Source organism: Urtica dioica, chromosome 11 (genome assembly GCF_054948205.1).
Source record: "Urtica dioica subsp. dioica isolate 48M chromosome 11, U.dioica_male_clone48M_v1_H2, whole genome shotgun sequence".
NCBI lineage: Eukaryota > Viridiplantae > Streptophyta > Magnoliopsida > Rosales > Urticaceae > Urtica > Urtica dioica.
Window position 1 is genome coordinate 21,689,393 of NC_142766.1, and position 23,358 is coordinate 21,712,750.

Genomic DNA, 23,358 nt, shown 5'->3' on the forward strand with positions numbered 1-23,358 from the left:
TATCCCGTGGCACTTGATAATCCAGTGGTGATTTGGTTGATGATCGTGAGAATTACGGGATTTAAAAAATGTTGAAATAAAGAGCCGAGGGTGACGAAGTGATAAGCCTCTTTCATTGACCGCCCGATACTCCCTTCCGGAAAATTCAAAATTTTGGTAATTCTTCGAAGAGTTCAAAAATTTAAGACTCTGGTGTTATAAGAAACCTTTTTGATGTCCCAGTGCATTACGAAGAGATTACAAGATTTTAGTGGTTGTTTGGCTGATAATCATAATCATTATGATCCACACTCTCTTTGGCCAATTTCGCCTCCCGGCCTTGATGCTAAGAGCAACTCCGAGTGGTGAATGATAATTTGAGTTGCACGTTATATCGTGGCCAACTTAGAGTATCAAAGTTATTATTCTTAAAAGAAAGTATCAAAGTTATTAAGGTAATAGTGTTCACTAATGGCACTATTAATAATAGCACTATCGCCCTACCAATTCTTTATTTTTATAAATGAAATACATGAAGAGATTTGTAAGTAAGTAGCCACTTAATGGGGGTTCCATTAAAATAATAACTAAGATTTGAGTTATATTTAGCAATTAGTCAAAAAAAAAATCAAAGTACCTAAAATACCTCAACGAGACGCTCTACGATGTTGATGTGTCCACAAAATCTTGGCCTATTTCTTGTAACAGAGTTCGGAAGTGACAAACTCTAACGCAGTCCAAAGAGAAGGAGACGACGATGGAATCCAGCCACCGCCATCATTGATGTCAGTGGGGAAGTTGGTCGACGGTTATCTATCGGAAATCGCCGCCGATCGATTTCGAGGGTTTTAGTTTGGCCTAAGTCTCATCGAGGATCGATTTCTCCATCGTCGTTGTGAGCTTCACCGATTCAAAGATGTTGCATAGCCTCTTGACATTCCCTCTGCATCGGAACACTCCTCGGCGAACCCCTCTCACCCCGATGAAGGCAATCGGAGTAGTCTCCTCCGTCCACAGCAACGACAGAAACAGTTAATCTGATAATGGCATCGTACGACATCGTACGTCATTGTATGTCACGATGGTCAAAATGGTATTTTTGTCCAAAAATAAAGATAAAAATAAATTTTTATATATTTTTGAAGTAAGATGTCTAATTTTGATATTTTATTTATTTTTAGGTCAAAATTTCACTTTTGTAACGGGTAAGCGTGCATCTTTTAGAATTTGGAGTTGCTACATCTTTATTTACTTATAAAAATACTATCACCCTTTTTAGTCACTACGAGTTTGTTGGTTAGTTTTTTTTTGTTTTTTTTTTTTTGTTTTAGCAATGCTTAAATATGCTATAAAAACCTAGTAAGTGATAGCTGTACGATTAGAAAACCCGTCGCTCCCAATTGCTCGCCTTCTCCCACCGTATCGCACCGTCTCATCGTCACGACCACCAGGTGATGTTCAAACTCTTTGTTTCAGTTAAATTTTTATTTTATTTTCTTGACGTGTTGATTAGTATTGCTTGAATTCCCTATTTCATTGCGAAAATATATAATTGATGTGTTTTTAGTTTATGTAATTTGAAATCGTCCAAAATTCAAATTCCGTTTTTGGCAAAGGCTAATCAAGATATACCAGGTAGAGCATTCTAGATTTTAGGGCTTAGATGATGGTTTTTGTTCGTGTATTTGGATTTTGGGGGATTTTGTCCTGGGTTTTGACTTAGAAGTTTAGGGTTGCGTTTTTCTTTGTTGAAACTGAATAAAAGTAAATGAAAAAGAAATAGTCTTTATAACAAGTCCAAATCTACAAAGTGGTGTTCAAGCAAGGTCATTTTCCAGACCTAAAACGTACGTTACTGAGGCGTTTTCCGGGCGTTTTACCGTTTCCACGCCTCAGTAAGTACTTTTTTAACGTTTTTTAAAACCTTGATGATAATAGTTGATACTTTTTTGCTATGTTTGACGGTGAATTGCTGTCAAACAATTAGAAGCAATGTTATGAATCACTTACTAGCCACCACTCATTCTATTTAGACCTGCCTTTTTTTGTTCATTTTAGTATTTTTGTTTTAATAGTAATAGCTTGTAGTTATGGAGGATATCATTATCATGTTCATGTGAATGGTCAGTGCCCTTTTTTGATATTTTTTCATCATTCTAGTTTTTCAATTTTATTTCCTAATTTTTTTAACTCTGCGTTTTAAAGTAATTTGTATTGAGAAGAACTATTTTACAACCAAACAAGACGAGTTATCAGTTTTTTTGCTTGATGAAAACTGTTTCTTGAAAAACCATGGCCTAGTACTCATTGTTCTCCGAAAAATACTTAAAATGTATTTTTGTGTCTATTTACAAAACATTTTACTTAAAAGTTAAAACAAGAAACAGAGCCTTAGAAGTTTAACTCCTTTCCTTGGATGTCTTCGGATCTGTTAGAAAATTTGTAGGAAAAAATTAAGCAAATTTACATAGTGAAGACTCTTCAGACTCATTTGTTTTTCTATATTCAAAACATATCTTTTAAAACAAGAAGCATAGCCTCAGTTATTATACTCTTGTTTGCTTGCATGTCATTGGGTTTATACATGTGAGATTCTCAGCTGGGTATTGATTTCCTCAACATTCCGAAAGGATATCGAAATCTCAAATTAAGCTATGATATCAAATTTCAAGTTGAGATTCTCTGCTGGGTTTATACATGTGTGTTTTGCGAAATTATTGATAATTGTTTGACGATCTGTTCTTTTGAACCAGAACCTCAAAAAAAAAAAAAAATGAACTCGGTGATAAGGCAAGCCTCGAGCGTAATGAGACGATCGAGCTGCGAAGCGTTCCAGCAGCGGAGAGGTATACGAGTAAGGGTGACAAATGGGAACGTTGACCAAGCCCTGAGGCTTCTTCAGCGCAAAATGCAGAGCAGTGGAATCGAGAGGCTGATCCGGGACGTGCCGACCCACCACATCAAGAACTCGGAGAAACGAGTCTTGGCCCGAAAGACACTCGAGGCCCGAATCCGCTCCCAGGAGATCGCCCGCAAGATGAAGACCATTCTCATCCACAAAGTCAGGTAACCGCAAAATCATCGACCCGGAAAGATCTCTTAGATATATATGGATCGTCTCAATCGTTCAAAATGGACTTGGTTTCGAATTTTTTCAAACAAATTCCGAAATAACTTGGGGTTGTCCCTTTCAAGGACGGAGCTCGACTCCAAACTTGGGGGCAAAGTGAAAAGAATATTTCAGGGGGGCTAATTTATAAATTTTTAGGGTAAAAATAAGTGAAAAAAATTAAATTTGGGTAAATAATGTTTTTTTTATGGGGGGGGGGGGCTTGACACATTGGTGAACCTTTGTTGCTTCCATCGCTGGTCCCGCGGTTTATGTGTTTAAATCATCCATTTATTCAGAGTCAAAATATCCAGCGTCAATGTAACAATACCTGGTATTATATAGTTTCTACTTTCTAGATCAGTGTTGTATTGAGTGTGCTTAAAGAAAGGTAGAAGTGAGGGTTCTCGTTGTGAATGTTTTGTGCTAGTCGAGCTTGGAAATGGTAGTTCAGTGACTCTTTAAGAAGCTGTTTTTTTTTTTGGGATCTTTTTCTTTTTCTGATTTGTTTTACATTTCGTGGTTTTGGAAAAAAAAAAAAAAAAAAAAACTGCAGGGGTCTTTGAGGTTTGATGTGGATGTGTTTTTGCTGATGGGAGACAGAGACCATGCTTTCTTTAGAGTAAAAGATAAACTTGATTTGTAGTCTTTCTATTTGTATTTTTTTTTTCTTTTTTTCGAATTTATAATCAAGCTCTTTTCAGGGATCTGTGATTTTTGTAATGAATACGACACGTCAGCTGCAAATTGAACACGCTGATAATATAGAGACTGAATAATTGACTAAAACAAGCCGATAATATGCTGACAACTGTAACGCCGATTTATTGCTTCTTCAGACTTCTCTGTGACTTTTCATCGTTCATGCCTGTTCATTTCTTCCCTTCTCTCTCTCTCTCTCTCTCTCTCTCTCTCTCTCTCTCTCTCTCTCCAACAATCCAACCAAACCATCAAATATCTACCGCTAGCACCACTCCATCTCAAGCTTTGATTTCAATTCGAGATCGAGTACAGTCGGTCTGTACCACAGTCCAAAGTAACATCGTTCTGACTCGACCGGGCCTCCATCGACCGGATCTCGAGCTGCCACCACGCAGGTTTTGGTTCATCTCCTTACTCTGTTGGTTCCTCCGCCAAGATGTCTCAGCTCGCCGCTCTTGGTACCTCTTTTCATTTTCGCCGAATAATTTCTTTGATTCATAATTGATTGTAATTTTGAACTGCGATTTCTCGTTGCTCATTGTGGCTATCATTTTTGGAAGCGAATTTCGTAATCCCTATTTATCAATTCTTGATTTGTTTGTTTATCGCGAGTTTTTTTTTTTTTTTTTTTTTCTTCTTTTGGGAGAGCTCGCCTTTCCATGGCTCATTTGTCGTTAACAGACGATACCGATTAAGAAGGCACATTTAGCAACGCGTTGTTGATGTCCATTTGAGCTAAACACCATCCTTTAGCAGCTGTTATTGCCGGGAGCATCTTAACAGTTACCAATTTTGCAACCGCAGAAAAGGTTTCCGTGTAATCCAAGCCTTCTTTTTGTGTGTACCCCTTTTCCATTAGGCGAGCTTTCCTTCTTGCCAAGGTCTCATCAGAATGGAATTTCTTCTTGTAGAGCCATCGACATCCCATTGCTTTCTTGTCTTTATACCATGTCTTGTGTCTTGCATAGCATCCAACTCATCGTCCATTATTGCTATCAATTCTCTGTGTTTCACAGTTTCATGATAAAATTCTGGTTCAAAGGCAGAAGAGAGAGCAAGAATAAGAGAATTGTAGGTTGGATTCAAATTGTCATATGATAAGACTTGACAAAGATGGTCGGGAGAAGTTAGAGATTTAGAGGATGTCGTTACTGTGTGAACCAAATCACGGTGATAATCTAGGGAGTTTTAGATGGCCTCTTGGACTTCCGAACTTCAATAATTTATTGATTAGAATTGTTGATAGGCACAAAGTCTTGTGGATTGATAATAGGCACACAGTTTTGTGAAGTGGATGTTTGTGGTTCTTTTTCCATCATATCAACAACTAACTCTTCTCTATGATGTTCTTCTGTATTAGTGGCATGATGTGATCATTCCTGTTGTTATCATTCATGTTGTTATTAGTGTAACCATGTACATCACTAGCATCATCAAAGTTAGTGAACTTAGGAAGAACAATGTCGCTGAAGGGTTAAGAAGAGTAAGAGTGAGAGTTAGTGTTGTTAGTAGAAGATTATGGAAAAATAAGCTCGTGAAACACTACGTCTCTAGAGATAGATACTTCTTGACTGCTAAGATCAAGAAGCTTGTACCTTTTGACACCATGAGGATAACCGATGAAGGTACATTTTCGTGCTCGAGAATCAAACTTTGACATATTGCCCTTTAAAGTACATGCAAAGGCTTAACAGCCAAAAACCCTCAAGTATGTGTAATCAACCTCTTTATCAAACGGAACGACGTAAGGAATTTTATGATACGAGAACAAGAGGAGTTCTGCTAACATTCAACAGGTGAGAGTGAAATAAGAGTCCTGCCAACATTCAACAGGTATTGGTATTTTCTCCCCACAACAACATTTTGTTGTAGAGTTTCAACGCAAGAATATTGGTGAATTAAAAAAATAACGGTTTAAAATTTTGGACACCTAGATTAATTATTTTGAAATACTGGAAAAATGGATTCACTCAAAGCATTAAGGGTATATTAGTCTTTTTACACTATATGCTGTTATAATGCACTAACTTATGAAACCTTTGCTATTTTGCCAAATACTTAGTTTGAATTAGCTATTTCGGACAAAAAAATACATATGATTAAAAAAAAATTAACGGTTTAAAATTTTGGACACCTATATTAATTATTTTGAAATAGTAAAAAAATGGGTTCATTCAAAGCATTAAGGGTATTTTAGTCTTTTTACACTATATGTTGCTATAATGCACTAACTTATGAAACCTTTGTTAGTTTGCTAAATACTTAGTTTGAATTAGCTATTTTGGACAAAAAAATCCATGTGATTAAGAATGTATATATTTCATATTTTTTTTATTCCAGCATAACTTTATTAAGAAAAGTAATTCGTATTCGTGTTAAGATCCGTGTTAAGAACTTAAGATATACAGATTACTTTTTAACTAGTATGATTAAATTCGTTCGAAACTTCAATGCATGAAGATGTGCAACAATATATATATATATATATATATATATATATATATATATATATATATATATCCTATTCAGTTTTTTTTTTTTAATTTTAAAAAAACTGCCGCATATAATGAGTAAGGGCAAATAAGTAACAAAAAAACTATATATATATATATTGTTGCACATCTTCATGCATTGAAGTTTCGAACGAATTTAATCATAATGAAACCGACGAGATTATGAACTCACCGTGAAGAGGAGCGGAGATGATGTCCGACGATGATGCGCGAGTATTTCACTGACGGCGAAGAGCAACGAAGAAGAAAGAAATATAGAAGAAAGAGTCGCGAAAGAAAAGAGACGAGAGAAAATGGTGAAGCCTACAATGAAACTGTACAAACCCAAACGAACGATGACAAAGTAAAAATAAAAATAAAACGATTTGTATTCAAAGGGAGGTGTGAACAGTTATTTCGGATTTCGGATTGGTGGATCCTTATGAACAGTGATTTCGGATTTGCACTTATTATATTTTAATAGATATATATATATATATATATATATATATATTAAAGATGTCAGGTTCGACATGTGCACCGAATTTATGATTTCAATCTTTCACTAAAGTCAAGCAAACAAAAAAGTCTAAGTTTGACTGCGTGCTTAGAGGTGCGTATTGTGCAGAGAGTTCTAGAGAAGCAAGAAAGTGGTCCAAAGCCGGACCGTACGGTATGCGATAACTTATCGTTCTTAACCACATGTCTGTGTATAATATGATATGTTCTCGATACCAATCTACGGCTATATCTCAACTGCTTTGATCTGCAAATCCACTGATCACTTCTTTTCGCTATAACGTGGACGTGGGACTCTTTCAAAACTTTTAGGAAATTACACCATTTGAGACGTTGATCATATAAGCTAACAATTCTTTTTATTTTGTCTAGAAACATTAATCAAAGTGTTAATTAAGGATATGTACTGTGATTTCGCCAACAACTATGTGTATGCTTTCTGTTGCTTTAGGAGTTTAGCTTGATAGTTTTAAACAATTGATTAACATAATTTTATCGTCGGTGACTTGACATGTATAAGAGGTTTTTTTATCAAAGCAAGCTAAGACTTCGGATCTTTGGATTGATTATATATATATTGTAGAGTTGAATTTAAAAAGAAAGAAAAAAATTATAATATGTTAATTTAATCTTAAAATCAATCATTTTTAACAGTTTAGTTCTTTACGAAACTGAATATATATTTCAAATAAATAAAAAAATATTTATCATAAAATAAAATAAAAACTGTAGCTGTCTGTATGATTTAGCTGTCGATTCGCCTTTAAAAGAATGTGTGGTAGCACCCAAGTTCATGAAAACATGATAGATATTCCTTTTCGTATATTCTCTTTTTTGGTTGAATTGAATTAAACAGTATCAAGCTATCACGTGGAGATGGTCATTTTAGTTGGTGGGTTACCTATGAATATTAAATATATTCAATTTCTTGGGGCAAAAGAAAGAATATTATTATTATTAGCTTCTTCTTCGTTTTCTTTTTCTTTTTTTCTTGAAAGAAGGAATATTATTCCTTCATGAAACATGAGATGTGATGAAAGGCAAATCACATGACTGGGTTGAGATTTCACATGACTGGTGCTTATAGCACAATATATAAACCTTAAAAGCAGGACTACTTTTTATGTATTATAATTTATAATGACGTCTAATAGTAATAATTAAATAAAGCATTTATTGAAAAATATCAGCTAGATCAGTCAGCACAGAAGATATGAAAAAAATTAGTGAATAGTTCCGTGCTTCATGTGGGTTAGTAATCGGCATTCAATTTACAATGTAATTCCATTTGTTATAAAAAAAATATGTTTGAAATTGAAATTAAGTTTGTGATAATTAGTTTGATTTAATGTTAATCTCACATATATTTTGATGGAGAAATCTTGAATTCAAGTCTCATGAGTTACAAAAATGCATACCCACCTGTTACAAGTGGATGATTTATCTTCTTCTAACTTAATGTCTCTGTATTAAATAATGTAATTTTAGTCAATAGTGATACATGCGCTTGCACTGTTAATATATAATGTAATCTTGGCAACTTTTTAAAAAAAAATTGAAATTAATTATGATCTTTTATAATGGACCAGCTACCATACAAAAATTCTTTAAATAATTTAATGTCTTCAAATTGATACTTGGTAAAAAAGAAAGGAAAAAAAAAATTATTTACGGTTAACACTAATATAGACTGTGTTATAGGGATTTTCTTTTGTTACTTTGGGTTAATATGAAAGATAGCAAGATCACTGATTTTCACTCCACCGAAGTTGTCTCTCCTCCGCTTAGAATCCATAGATGACCTACTCCATTATTCACAAGGAAAAAAAACATAGCTTAGAATCAATCAAATTAAAGATCACTTGAACCAAAATAAAATTTACAGTTAATTTTACTTACGAAGAGCTTGTTCAGCGGAGAGCCTTCTAGAAGGATCTCGAAAGATCACCTTCATCATCAATCCTTTGTCGACGAACACAGACCTGAAAACTCTCGTCGAAAACTTAAGATTCCCTCATATCATTGCCTAAAAGATCTTCGTAACAGAATCATTGTAGAAAGGAGGGAATCCGGCGAGCATCATGTAGACAATCACGCCGGCGCTTCAAACATCGACCTTCTCGTCGTAGTCTCTCCCAAGAATCACCTCTGGCGCGACATAGTACGGCGTTCCATGTCTACCAATCTCTATTTTGTTATAAAAATCATATTATTAATGTTTAATTAATTTTTAAAAAATTTAAATCCTATTTAATCTGAGGTTGTCACGTGTATTTTTGTCAAATTTAACTAACTTTATGTAACGGTGCAACTGAAACCCAATATTAGTTATTTTTATCTCGAAAAAAATAAGTATTTAAATGTATGTTTATGAAAATATTAAGTATTTATAACGCTATTTCCTGTCAATAATAATATTAGCTAACATTTTTTACTTTGCTCTGAAATAATAATCAAAGAATTAATTATATATTGTGATTTTACCAACAACTATATGTATGCTCTTGATGCTTAGACTTTAGAGTTTAGCTTTATCGTTTTAAACAATTGTTTGAATTTTCTGTTTGATATAGTTTTCTCGTTAGTGACTTGACATGTATAAGAGTTTTTAACTAGGCAAACTAGGACTTATTCTGGTCTTTGGATATGTGCATTTGAATTTAGATAAACTTTAATTTACATAGAAGTTAATTTAATCTTAAAATTAATCATTCTCGATTTAGTTCCATATGAAAGTTAATAGATTTTTTAAAAATTAATAAATACATGTGATGTATTTTTATAAATAATTTACGTATATTGTCTATATCATAAAAAAATAAAAAAAATAAAAAACTGTAACTGTCTGTATGATTTAGTTGTCCATTCGAATTTGTTGTAGCAACCAAGTTCACGAAACATGAAATATTCCTTTCAAATATTCCTTACAATATCAAGCTATCACGTGGGGATAGTCATTTAAATTAGTGGTTATACTATTATTAATAACTTATTGGGGCGAAAGAAATAATAATATTATTGTTGTTATTTTTGCTTTAAAGAAAGAATATTATTCATTCATGAAACATGAGATGCAATGAAACCAAGTCACATGACCGGCGGGTACGTCGAGATTTCACATGACTGGTGACTTATAGCCGAATATTAAAATCTCAAACGAAGGACTACTTTTTATGTATTAAAAACTCATTTTATGATGACATCTAGTATATAAATAAAAATTTTGTGGAAAAATATCAGCTAGATTAGTCAGCAACATCTATTTAACATTACATCATTTGCTAGTTTTCCTATTTTCTCTTCTTCAGATGATCCCGACAAAAAGGGAAAATAAAATGACATGAATGCGTAAAAGTCTACCCCTCTCCACAAGTTACTATTTTTTTTTCTTTCCTAAACGCGCTTTACTTTTTCTTTATTTCCGTCTTTTTTTTTTCTTGTTGAGAAACCATTTACAAACTAATTTAAGTCAAACTTGGAGTTTAAAATGTTGTTGGGAAGCCAATTAAAATCAATTTCAGAATCAATAATTTAGGAGGTGTTCTGCACAAGACTCGACTTTTTGTTATTAAAAAAAAAGACTTTTTTCCTTCTAGAAGTATTTTTTTGTAGAAGTATATTCTTGACGAATATAAGTATATAACGGCCGAATCAACAATATTCCAATAATTGTAAAAACCTTGTCATCGTTAAATTAAATTCGATTTGTTAAAAAATTATATTTTAAATTTAAACTGAAAATTCAATGTCTTCGAATTGATAAATATAGACCCTTTTTTCTCTTCTGTAAAAGGCTATTAAACCTTATTTCCTCAAAAATTAAACATACGTGTTTAAACAAATTCTCAAATATTCTGCTATACTAAATGTAATGTGTTTGTCTAATGGACCCTTGTATTTAATACTGTAAATTATAAGTTCCCAATATATCCAATTTTGAAATACATAAAGGCCACCACGTCTCCTGCAAAGAGATGCTAATGGGAATCACTTTTGTCGCTTTGCAAAGCAAGACAAATACAGTGAAAGTGATTTTTATTTTTCTTATAATTCGTACCTAAAATAAATGAAAAAGACTACTCTCGCGTTCATAGGCTCATAGCTGGCTTTTCAAAAAGTCGGAACATGCAAACAAATTCTGCTGAAATATGGCGAAGACATTTGTCACTTTATTAGACAGCAAGTTTTGAGAAAACGACAAAAATAAAATATCAAATAATTAGAGCTACCAAGCAATTAGACGTGTTTGTTAGGCTCAGTAGTCAGTATATAAAATGCATTGTACGTGGTCATCTTGTAAACAAACTTCTTTTCAATTTCGATAAAATATATATATATATATATATATCTATATTTTTTATTTGGACTAATGTTGAGCATCAAATGGTGAATTAGGGAGAACTCTAACGCTGCATAGCCTCAATTTTTTATTTTTATTTTACACCCGATAAATACAAATACGCAATGGGTTCAACAATAAGTGAAGAATAGATATGAGAAATTGTCTCATTTGCCATCAATTTCATAATATTTTTTCACTTTTCACCAAAAGACTAATTTGGTCCAAAATGTCACCATCTATGTCAACAATGTTGACATTTATTTTTGCATTTCACTATTAGATGTCAACATTGTTGACATAGATGATGGTATTTTGGGCCAAATTAATCTTTTGGTGGAAAGTGGAAAAATGTTATGAAACTGATGACAAATGAGACAATTTCTCAATAGATATCTCATTAATGCTCATGACATCTTGGATCCATTATTTAAATATGACATGTACGTACTTTTGAGCATCTTGGACGACAAACGATTTAGACGAAAGACGACGATTTTAATTGATTTTTTTTTAGGAAAAGAAAAATTCGTGGGAAATTTAGTTAAAAAGTTAGACTAATAAAGAATAGTTTTTTTTTTATTACTTTGAATGATATTATTGTGTTCAAAACATATAAAATAGTCCTATATAGTATAAACCAGATTTTATACATTTTGATTATTGTTGATGTCAGAAAAAAGATACAATATTTGTCTCGATGATTACTCAACATATACTGATTAGACCTGACAATCTCGTAAGTAAAAAAGATCAAATTGTTCTTATATTATACGAATCTCAATACAAGAAGCAACTGTTACAAGAGATTCAATTTAAAAGTGAAAATAACAATAGAAAATTGTACGGCCTAAGTGTTGTTTGTGAAAATGAGAGTCTAGTCCTCCTCCATTGAGGTATTGTGCTTTTTATAAATGGGATCAAGTGTGAACGTGAGTTGATCAGATCCACGTCCTGAGTGGTTATCCCATAATTGCTATGATTGTATTGTATAACTGCCTGGATAACTGTTAGTAGGTTATCTTGACGGTTATCGATGCTTACGTGGCCAATGTAAGCTTTTGTTCGACTAGTCTTTCATTATACCGAGAGTTTCTCCATCATTCATAATTTTGCTGGTCGAAATTCGGATGTTAGCTTATACTCCTGCTCGTTCTTCACATTGTTACACCTCAAATTACATCTTGTTCGGTGTTTGGTGACTATTCGGTGGTATAAAATTCCAATCTATAAATCCAATTTGATACTTTATCATTCATATCTCATAATCTATGAAGTTCGTCTTGCTAATTGATTAGTCAAGTAATCAAATTCCAATCTATAAATCCAATTTGATACTTTATCATTCATATCTCATAATCTATGAAGTTCGTCTTGCTAGTTGATAAGTCAAGTTCTGCCAACAATCAAGGTCATTACTACGAGTCTATGACTGCGTTCAAACTTCAAATTGAGAAGGGAAAAAAAAATGAATCAGTATTAAACTATAAACTTCTAAGTTCCAACACCCACATTCTAGAAGCATAATTTAAGGACGGCCTAACAAAATAAAACAATGTGACAATGCGTTAGCTTATTAATTATTAGGCGAAGTATAGAAACCCCATTTAACTTATCAAACTAAGCTGACTCCATCACATGGGACCAATTTGACTATCCAACCACTTGTCCTAACAGTAGATAACTTATCAACAAAAAAATCTCTAGCCAACTGTATTCCACTAAAATATATTTATCCCTTATTATTATGATTATTTTGCAACTCCCACTATCATTTTGTTGCCCTACAAAAACCAAGCATTAAAGAGCTTATATTTTTATAAGCTATGCTGCTACAACATGCTACATACATGTCAATCTCTAAAAATATCATACCATATAACAGTGACAGTGAGGCTCCTTAAAAAAACAGTTAAACTACATTATTAATATGTCTATGTGCATTCTTGGTTCTAGCTATTTTTTTACCCAAAAAGTTCCAAGTTTTAACCGCTCTCTTTGGATTTCGAGCTTGGACCTACCAAATAATAAATTAGTGGCAGAGAGTGTAGCCCATTTCAACTACAACGCAATAATAGAGGTAGTTGGTTTTCATTTTAATTCAGCATAGTTTTGATTGCAGATTTTACTTTAAACAAAAATAAAATCCAATAAAAAAATTTGGGGTCCTCAAGATACGGATAATGGGTCGATTCATATGTCAAATGGACAACAAACTCACATGGTGGTGGTTTCTCAGGTAGGGACATCTCTAAGTCTAACACAGTTAAACCATTTACAACCATAACAAAGTTCATAAGCTTATCCAAATCATGAATTATCAATGTTTCAAATTGGTGATCAGTGTGTATAACAACCGTGTGAAAGTGAATGACATGTGGGAGGCAACAAACTTGGTGTGTGCTTTCCGTGTGATTTATTAACCGCACAAAAAAAACGCCTTTCAATACATGTTAAAACAGTGACAGATTTTCACACTGTTTTCGGTTTGAAACAAAGAAACTGTTTGAGAGCATCTCTTTGATTAATTGGGAGAGAAATGTGTAATAGTGGGCCATGGTTAGCTTAAGACTTAAGGCAAATTCGTTTCCCAAAGCATATTTTGATAAGAGAGTTTTCAATGTGTGAAATAAATATAAGAGAATATATATCATTATCAAAGGCATATGCTTCTATGAATATCCAAAATCTCTAATATTTGGCAGAAGTGAATTGCAAGTCAAAGCATCAGGAAAGAATTCACGCAAACTATTCCCAAAAAACATGGGCATATACAGGAAAAAAGAAAAGATCTACCAGAACTAAAGAGCATATCCATATAATATTCTCAGCATTTTCATTTACAAAAACATACTGATTTATTTATTATTAGAAAAGAAAAAGGAAAAACAGCAACATCTAATTCTTTTCTTTCCTCGCTTCCTAATGTCTCTTCAGAGGCCGGGAAAGACAAGACTCCATCTTTCTCACACAACCGTATATCTACAATCTCTAGAGTTTCTCAACTAAAAAACAAACTCAGAAATAAAAATAAAATAAAAACACCCTTCGAAAGAGCTTCACGTGCCATGAAAGTGACTCTTCTTGCATTCGTGTCTTCTTCAGAACTCTTCTTCATGGCTGTGCTCTTGAAATGAAAACTGGGCTTCTTTCTACCAAGACCATCAAAGAAAATGGTACTTGGTAAAAAAGAGAAGAAAAAAAAAACTATTTACGGTTAAAACTAGTATGGACTGTTCTTGGATTTTCTTTTGTTACATTGGGTTAATATGAAACATAACAAGATCACTGATTCACTCCACCGAAGCTGTCTCTCCTCCGCTTAGTATCCATGGATGACCTACATTATTCACAGGAAAAAACAGAGTTTAGAATCAATCAAATTAAAGATCAGTTGAGAAAAAGAAAAAAAAAACTCCATGCATGAATCAAGATAAAATTAAAAAGTTCATTTCACTTACGGAGAGCCTGTTCAGCGGAGAGCCTTCTAGAAGGATCGCGACAGATCATCTTCCTCATCAGATCCTTCGCCGACGAAGACACAGACCTGAAAACTCTCGTCGGAAACCTAAGGTTCCCTCTGATCACCGCCTCGAAGATCTCCGCCGCGGAATCGCCGTAGAAAGGAGGGAATCCAGCGAGCATCGTGTAGAGAATCACGCCGGCGCTCCAAACGTCGACCTTCTCGTTGTATTCCCTTCCGAGAATCACCTCCGGCGCGACATAGTACGGCGTTCCGACGACGCCGCCGACACTTCCGTCGTCGCCGAGCCACTCCGCCGAGCCAAAATCTGCGAGCTTGAGATTCTCTCGCGAATCGAACAAAACATTATCGGGCTTCAGATCGCGATGAACCACGCCGGCGCGGTGGCAGTGCGCGAGCGCCGATAGAAGCTGCCTCATCACCGTCGCGGCTTCCGACTCGGAGAGACTCCGATCGGCGATCCGATCGTAGAGAGTCACCTGAGAACAGAGCTCGAGGACGACGGCGAGAGAGTCTTCATCGTCGAACACGTCAAGAACTCGTAGGACATTTGGGTGATTGGCGAGGAGAGCCATGATCTTCGGCTCGCGATCCAGGCAAGCGCGCTCAAGATCGTCGGAGAGCACGCGCTTGTCGATCACCTTGACCGCCACGAACTCCGACAAGGCGGGGCTGAAGGCCCGGTGGACCGTTCCGAACCGGCCTCGGCCGATCTCCTCGAACACCTGGTACGATTTCTTCAGAGCGTCGCACATTTTTCCTCTAGGGTTTCAAATTTTGGGGGTTTTCGATTTTAAGGGCTTATTATTAGGTTTATCTCTGTGTGTATAAAATATAAATAGAGAGAGAGAGAGAGTAGTTGTGTTTGTTTTTGGGTCTGTATGAGAAAGAGGTTACAGGAAGGAGAGAGAGAGATGTGAGGCTATTTATAAACGAGGAAAGTAATAATAAAATTCCAATAGTAATTGGAATATTCGCTTGTGAGATAGCCAGTAATGATTCTCCACGTTACATGTCACGGAGAAAATTACGGGTTTTATGGTTTCTGTTTTTCGTTTAATACCTTTTTTTCTTTCAATTTGATCCTCCACGTTATTTCTCACGGAGTAAACGACGGGTGTTATGGTTTCTGTTTCTCTTTTCTTTTTCTCTTTTTATTTTTATTTTTATTTTTTTTATATAGTTTATTACCTTCCTTTGTTTGAGTTTGACTCATAATAGACAGGACTTCATTTTGTGTATGGCTTAAGTTAAAACAAGCAAGTTCATATTAATTTGGTTTATGCAGATAATTAAATTATTTATATCAAATCTCTTTCTTCAAAATCAGTAATTATAAGGATTACGTTATTAGTGTGTGTGATTGTGATACTAGAGCATTGTCGTATATAGTCTCTCAAAATATATGGATTTGTTTCACATTAATATCCCAATACGAATTCAACGAGGTCATAAAAACTGCACTAAATGCGTATTAATGTTTCCATTTTGCTTTTACGTATAAGGTAGTTTTATTTATTAATTATCAATGACGAATTGGATGCATTAAACTCTTTAGCATCACCTAAATTGTTTTTAGTAGGATGTTCCGGTGTGCAAGTGTACGTAACCGGCCAATTACTTTAGCATTTATTTAATAAATAATTATCTTAGGTTAGGTTCTATTTCACATCAATTGGGGCAGAGGTGAGTCTTCATTTACAATTATTCATTTGTATTCCGAAATAAGAAAAATGTATATACCTAATTTTAAGGAGGATTTATTAATACTATTAATTTTAAGAAGGATTAAATCATAAGCTTATTAGGAAAATTCTGAATAGGCGCTTATAGCTAAATAGCCTCCTATAAATATACAGTTTTGGATATGGCCAACATTCTGTTAATTTTGGGTAAATGGCCAACCCAATTTATTTACACGTACAAATATACCAAAATGTCCTCATAACCGTTCCCGCCCATACAGCCTACAAAATAAATTAATTAAATCAATATTTCGGCTAATAACTACCGCAGTTATCATTGCCATAATTACGCTCTCCCTTAATTAATACCAAAGATACACAAATATTCTCTCTTATTCAACCACGAATTCAAAACGAAATCCCAAAAAAAAAAAAAAGAGCAGAACCAGAAGAACCAGAGACCGGCGTGGTGGATCCGAAACTGCAATTTCCTAACTTTTCACAGAACGAACACACACAAAAAAAGCCCCAAAATCCCCCGACAATGGCGGTTGCGAATCTCCGTAGAATCGCCGCCCAAATACACCGCCTCCCGCCCCTCTCCGTCCACTCGCAGTTCGTGATCTCCCGGTCCTCGGCCACCGCGGCGTCTCCGGCGTCGTCTTCGAGGAGAACTCGGACCGGATCGTGAAGCCCTTCGCGATCGATCCGGAAGGAAAGAAAAGAAAGGTGATTGGGCTCTCCGGCCACACGCTGCTCAAGGCGCTGATCGACGCGGAGCTGATAGACCCGGCTTCGCACCGGCTGGAGGAAATCGACGCTTGCTCGGCCGAGTGTGAGGTCAGCATCGCTCAGGAGTGGCTCGAAAAGCTACCTCCGAGGACCTACGACGAGGAATACATCCTCAAGCGAAACGCCAGGCCTGAGACCTTTACGAAGCACTCCAGGCTCGGATGCCAGGTCATCCTCACTCCGGAGCTTCAAGGTATGGTCGTCGCGGTCCCTGAAGCCAAGCCCTGGGATATCCCATAAGGTTTTTTTTTTTTTTTTTTTTTTTTTTTTTTTTTTTTTTTTTTTTTTTGTAATCATCTCCTTCGCGTTTGTTTATTGTTGCTTTTTTCTGTGAATTTTCTCAAAATAATTTGTCTTGGTCTTTTGTGGAACCTTCGAAATACACTATTGAGATTTTGGTATAATGATACTGGATGGAATGGCTTCTGTGTAAGACTTTGGAATCAATTTAATGTTATTTTTGTGTTTGGAAGTTGATATAAATTTGGCCTGATCTTTTGTGGAAATATTGGTGTTATGAGACTGGAATGGCTTCTACGTATGATATGTTTATGTTTGGAAGTTGGCTTTTTGTTTTTTTTTTTTACTTTTTCTTGTATACGCTTATATCTGTGAAACTAGTCATGTTAATGGACAATAAATACTAAATTCATTTACAGGTTATTTGTACTGTAAATAAGCTGACAAATCAATTAACGTGAAAATTTCCATTTACACGTCCAGAGTTTCAGGGAATCATTACCATTAATGCCGATATACACAGACCAAAACACACGTCCAGCATAACTAAAATGCAATAACTGCTTTCCAAAAAAAGTTTATTCCGAAAATAAAAACCATTTCGGTACATTTCAAATTTCAAATTAAAACTGCCTCAATTTAAAAATGAATGCGCAATTAATAAGGGCAATTCAGTAACAAAAAAGCAGTTAATTTTCTGCCACGTAGGCGCAATGGCCATTTACAAAAAATTAACCAAACGTTGGCTAAAACACAATTGCCACTGTTTTTAAGGCTTATCTGACCAATTATTTGTTAATAAATTTAGAAGGCCGGACCAAACGAAAATTCATATAGTAAATATCCGCGGAGCTAATATTTATAATTGAATTATCCATAACTCAGTAATTACGATGGTCTCGTGGAGCAATGTCCAAGCATATATATCAAAACTCAATAAAGATATATTTGAGTGATTCATCGTAATCTGTTTTAATTTGAAAAAAAAAATCGCGGGAATGGAATGTACTGTTACGTGGTTAAATTTCTTTATTCAAAAATTAAAAACATTGGGTATGTCAAGGACTTTTATTCAAGTCTAAACTTTAATAGATATATCACAATTAATATGCTTTGCTATAGAAACGTCCAAAACATATGGCGGCTATTTGACATAATAGAGAGTCAGGTTATAAACTTTATGCTATATATATTATAAATGTATTTATCACAGAGTTATCCAATACAATACTCATCATCACTTACCCAAGCTTGCTTGGGCCAAGTGGTAACATCACTCTCCTCCCAAGGAGAAAACGCGGGATCAAATTCCGCCGGACGCAATGTCCACATTTAATTAATTCTGGGGTGTGTTTGTATGGTTTTAGAAATAGATATTTATATTTGTCCAGCCCCCCATATTTATAAATATCCGATCTTGTATCTTTGGCTACTTATAAAGCCCTCCCTAAAAAAAAAAAAAATACTCATCATCACTTTATTACTGTAACTTCTCAATTATCATGAACCTATTGAGTTTAGGAATGACAGTTTAATCCGAAACCCGTTAATCCGTCGGGTATCCGAGCTAAATGGGTTGAGTGATACCCACTCAAATGGGTTAACGGGTAATACTCGTTATTATTTTTAGTGGGTACGGGTCGGGTGGCGGAAATAACATACCCGATCCACTAACCCGTTAATCCGACCCATAAACATTAAAAAAAACCCTAGAATTTTGATATAACTTATACGTACTCCCGCACATATAATTTCAGCTTTTATACTACTATATAACCTATGTAGTAGTGACAATTTTTTCTCATAATATGAGTCAATTTTTTTATTAAAAAAAGCGGGTTAACGGGCTAACGGGTGCATATTTTTGGCACCCCTCATCCGGCGGGTATACCCGTTACCCGTCCCGTTTAAATAGACGGGTTAACGGGTATGGGCTAACGGATATTTTTTTTGACGGGTACGGGTATGATAATGGTGTACCCGCTAAAACCTGTACCGTTGTCATTCCTAATTGAGTTATTGTTCGATTATAACGTCTCGGACCTGCTATTTATTTATTAAGTTTATGCAATGTAATTAGTCGTTTCCAAATAAATCATAAAAATTTATTAAAAAAACAAACTTGCTGGGTAATATTACTAGTCATTTCTCATGCAACAGTGGTAGGTTTATTAACAACCATACACATAACGCTACCATCTTATGGTTATTAACTTATTATGCTTATTAGATTATTTTATTTACATCTCATGACACCAATACAATTGGCTGTTTTTTTTTCTTCCATATTAACAAGCTAACTAACGATCTTTAAAAAACGTTAAAATTAAAAAAAATATATATATTAGGAGATGAGAAGGCAAACTTGTATTGTTACATGTTCAGTACACCTTTCGACTGTTAATATTTAATCGGGTGAGTATATTATATTGTATCATATCATATCATATTATATGTCATGATTGTAAAGTGTTTTGTCTGTGAGAAATAATTGTTGAAGATAGGTGTCCAAATTGCAGAGAAGCTTGATGAGTGAGTCAAGTGAAGTGAATGGCTTCAAATTAATTATGTTATCAGTGTGCGACTGAATAAAATGGTTAATGCTGTGGACCAACCATAGTATTACTATTGCATGCAATTATTTGTCCTAAGCGAAAATGACAGTATTTGTGTCTGTCTCAATCCCTCGTGACACGCTATATATAATTTGTTTTGAATTTGATCAAAAGGTTTAATTAATCACTAATGTTAATTAGTAGAGCCGTTTTAGCCTTTGATTTTGGTTCAAGTTGTGATTGGAATTTGGAATCATGAATCCTTTAAAAAAAAGTTTCCTTTTGGTGGGCCACTATTATTTCACAACTTGCCACGCTTGTCTCTCACCGTACACTATTAAATTCTCTTCTTCTTTTTTTTTTTTTTTTGTAAAAACCTATGATGCTATGATTTTTTTTAATACCTTTAAAATATAGCTTTCTCATTTTCTTTTGAGAAATTGACTCCACTACCGTTATTTTGATAAGTTTTTTTTTATTTCCCAAAAAAAAAATGACCAAAAATTTTACTTAACCATTTATACAAATATAATTTTATCATCAATATATAATTGATGTCAATAATTTATGTTAATTGTTGATATCTATGTTAATAAATAAAGAACTCAAAACTTACAAATGTCAACAATATATGTCCCGATAGTTATGTAATTTCTATTTTCTTTTTCCGTGGATTTATTTTGTAAGGTAGTAGTACGACATGAGTATCTTGATACTTGATTGAATTTAAGTGGCAACGGAACCAACTGATACTGTGGCAATAAAGTAAATAAGAAAGTTAGGAGATTTGATTCTTTTTGGAGCCTTGCGTTTGGAATAAATACTTAATTTTATTAAATTTTAGTTAGTGGGTTCTTTTTCATCCTTTTTTTTTTCTAAATACTTTTAAACTCGCCGGACAGTGCAAAGGTACAGATGTAGGACAATCACTTTATGGACATAAAGTTGGTTTATTGAGCATAAGAATTGTTCTAACTTTACCTAAAAATACTACTATTGGTTTTGCAATTTGATCAAACGAAATTTGTGGTTTTGCTTAGAGCAGATCGTAACAATCATTATATATATATATATATATATATATATATATATATATATATATATATATATATATATAAAGAATAGGTTGACCTAGACAGAAAATATAATTTTATTTTTTTAATGAAAAAGAAAAAAAAAATTAGACTTTAAACACAAATATTATTCATGCGAATTTTTTTTGTAATCATAATGAAAAAAAATATCTTCAAAAAATTTTATATTCAATTTTTCAAACTTAAATATTCATGTATATATCTTCATATATTTTTTTCTTTCAGATTAAAATATATTAATTATTTTACTCCAAAATATACTGTTAGTGAAAAAGATAAGATCAAACATTAACCTTATAATAACTATAAATGCTAAATTTGTTACTTTTTTAAAAAAGATAAGGAATGGTACGGGATAAACTTCAAAAAGAAAAAAGCTAAAGAATTTGTACTGAAAAATGCCGAAGTATATACCTAACAAAAGCCTCGTACTGTTACACCAAACTTAATCAATGAATCAACAATTTGTACACATCATTATTGGCCATGTGATGTTGCCAAAAAAGGAATAATAGTAGGGCATATAACAGGTCATTAGTCAATCAATGCTTGTGTTGCTTTTTCAAGAGGATAAACTTGCATGTCATTCTATAAAACGAAACATGCAACACTAACTCAAAAATCATAACGGTGAGTGGAATGAAACCTTGGTCCGAGCGATATTCGGGAAAGAGGATGTCGATGCTATTCTTGCTATCCTCTCTAGTCGCGGAGGGGCAACCGATATTCTTCGATGGCACTTCTCCGACAACGGGGAGTACACGGTTAAAAGCGGCTATTGGCAAGCTTGTAATGCATTGCCGAGAGCGAGCCCCTCTTCGCCCTCGTCCTCGTCAAAGTGGTGGGACTTTCTTTGAAGGCTCTCGATTCCCCCAAAAATTAAGCTCTTTATATGGAGAGTGTGTAAAGGGTGGATCCCGGCGAAAACTATCCTCCACCGTCGAAAGATCTCCGAAGATTATCGCTGCCCTATTTGCCTCGGAACCCTGGAGACGATCATTCATGCCTTATGGGAGTGTAGGTGGGTCAAAAAAGTGTGGGCTCTCACTAGCTTCGAAGATATCATAAAAACCTACCAAGGGGAGGACGTGGTGGGAACCTTTGCCAACATCTCGGAAGACGTCAAGGTTAGTAATTTTGAATTCCTTATGGTTTTGGTGTGGGAGATTTGGAATCATAGGAACAAAATTACCTCTGGGAATGCGAAATGGTCCCCCGAAGCGCTTGTGGAGTGGGCCGGGGGCTATCTTGACGGTTATAGGAATGCTAACAAAGCTCGGCGTGGCCTCCCCCGAAGCCCGGTATGCACGCGATTAGTGTTGACGCTGCGATTGACGGCACAAGGGGACGCTATGGTATCGGCTGCGTAATTAGAGACCACCAGGGTAGGGTGGTGGCCTCGGAGGTCTCGGTTAGCCACTGTGGGCTCTCGCTGGTGCTTGCAGAGGCAGCGGCTATTCGGCATGGACTTGTTTGTGCGGGTGATTTGGGACTCGGGAGGGTGGTGGTCCAATCCGATTGCCTTCAAGTTGTGAATGCTCTTAACAAGGGAGGTCCTCCACCGACGGAGCTTGGTACGATTTTAGAAGACATCAAGGTGAACTCGTTTTCTTTTGTTGAGACTAGTTTTATCTTTATTCCTCGCTCTTGTAATGGTGTTGCTCATAATTTGGCAAAATATGCTCTTATTATTGATTCGGAGGCGCGGTGGTCGGGGTTTGTCCCGCCTTGTGCCGTCCGTGGTGTCCATAATGATTGTGTCAATTTGTAATCACGGTATTCCTCCGCCATATGTGAGGGCTTTAATTTATTCCCCGTGGTCCCGCCCACGTTTTATAAAAAAAAACACTATAGATTACAACTTCTTGTTTATATGATCGCTTAAACATTTTAGTTGTTTTGTTAAAGTAGTTAACGTTATTGATTATACATACACATATATGTATATATATATGTAGAAGTTTATTGGAAAAACAACCAAATAACATATATCTAGATAGGCAAAAACAAAAATTATAGTTGAGCTAAAACCAATATTTAATGGTTCAAATGTTAAAAAAATAAAATAAAAGGGATTAGGAAAAATAAAAAAATTTGACAAGAAATAATATATAATTTTTTTTAGTATCAGTTACGAATATCATAAAAAAATATATATGAAAACATCAATATTTTAATTTGGTTACATACATATAAAAAATTATAAAAACAAAAAACCAACCTTAAATGCATGAAAGTAAACGACGAAACATTTTTTATAACAAAAAAAAAAATAGTGTACATATATATGAGAGAGCATGTTTAATGCTTTCTTTGTGTGTGTGTGTGTGTGTGTTAGTAATATATTAAGAGATGCTTTCTGAGTAGA

At 34.6% G+C, this 23,358-nt stretch overlaps 3 protein-coding genes across 3 annotated transcripts; 2 read left to right on the top strand and 1 right to left on the bottom strand.

Moving 5' to 3' along the window:
* Nucleotides 1–1,281: 1,281 nt before the first annotated feature.
* LOC149382376 (Ribosomal protein S21 family protein) lies at nt 1,282–3,880 on the top strand. Its single transcript, XM_089602102.1, has 3 exons — nt 1,282–1,430; nt 2,733–3,045; nt 3,645–3,880. The coding sequence occupies exons 2-3, from the start codon at nt 2,753–2,755 to the stop codon at nt 3,652–3,654; spliced, it is 303 nt and encodes a 100-aa protein (XP_089458228.1). The 5' UTR covers nt 1,282–1,430; nt 2,733–2,752; the 3' UTR covers nt 3,655–3,880.
* Nucleotides 3,881–13,935: 10,055 nt separating this feature from the next.
* Nucleotides 13,936–15,541, bottom strand: LOC149382377 (phosphoenolpyruvate carboxylase kinase 1-like). The gene is made up of 2 exons (XM_089600939.1): nt 14,602–15,541; nt 13,936–14,480 (listed from the first exon to the last, which is right to left on the bottom strand). Exons 1-2 carry the CDS (start codon nt 15,377–15,379, stop codon nt 14,434–14,436), a joined length of 825 nt encoding a protein of 274 aa, XP_089457065.1. The 5' UTR covers nt 15,380–15,541; the 3' UTR covers nt 13,936–14,433.
* Nucleotides 15,542–21,665: 6,124 nt separating this feature from the next.
* On the top strand, nt 21,666–22,761 carry LOC149382378 (uncharacterized). The gene is made up of 3 exons (XM_089601487.1): nt 21,666–21,771; nt 21,900–22,117; nt 22,288–22,761. The coding sequence occupies exons 1-3, from the start codon at nt 21,666–21,668 to the stop codon at nt 22,759–22,761; spliced, it is 798 nt and encodes a 265-aa protein (XP_089457613.1).
* Nucleotides 22,762–23,358: the final 597 nt, after the last annotated feature.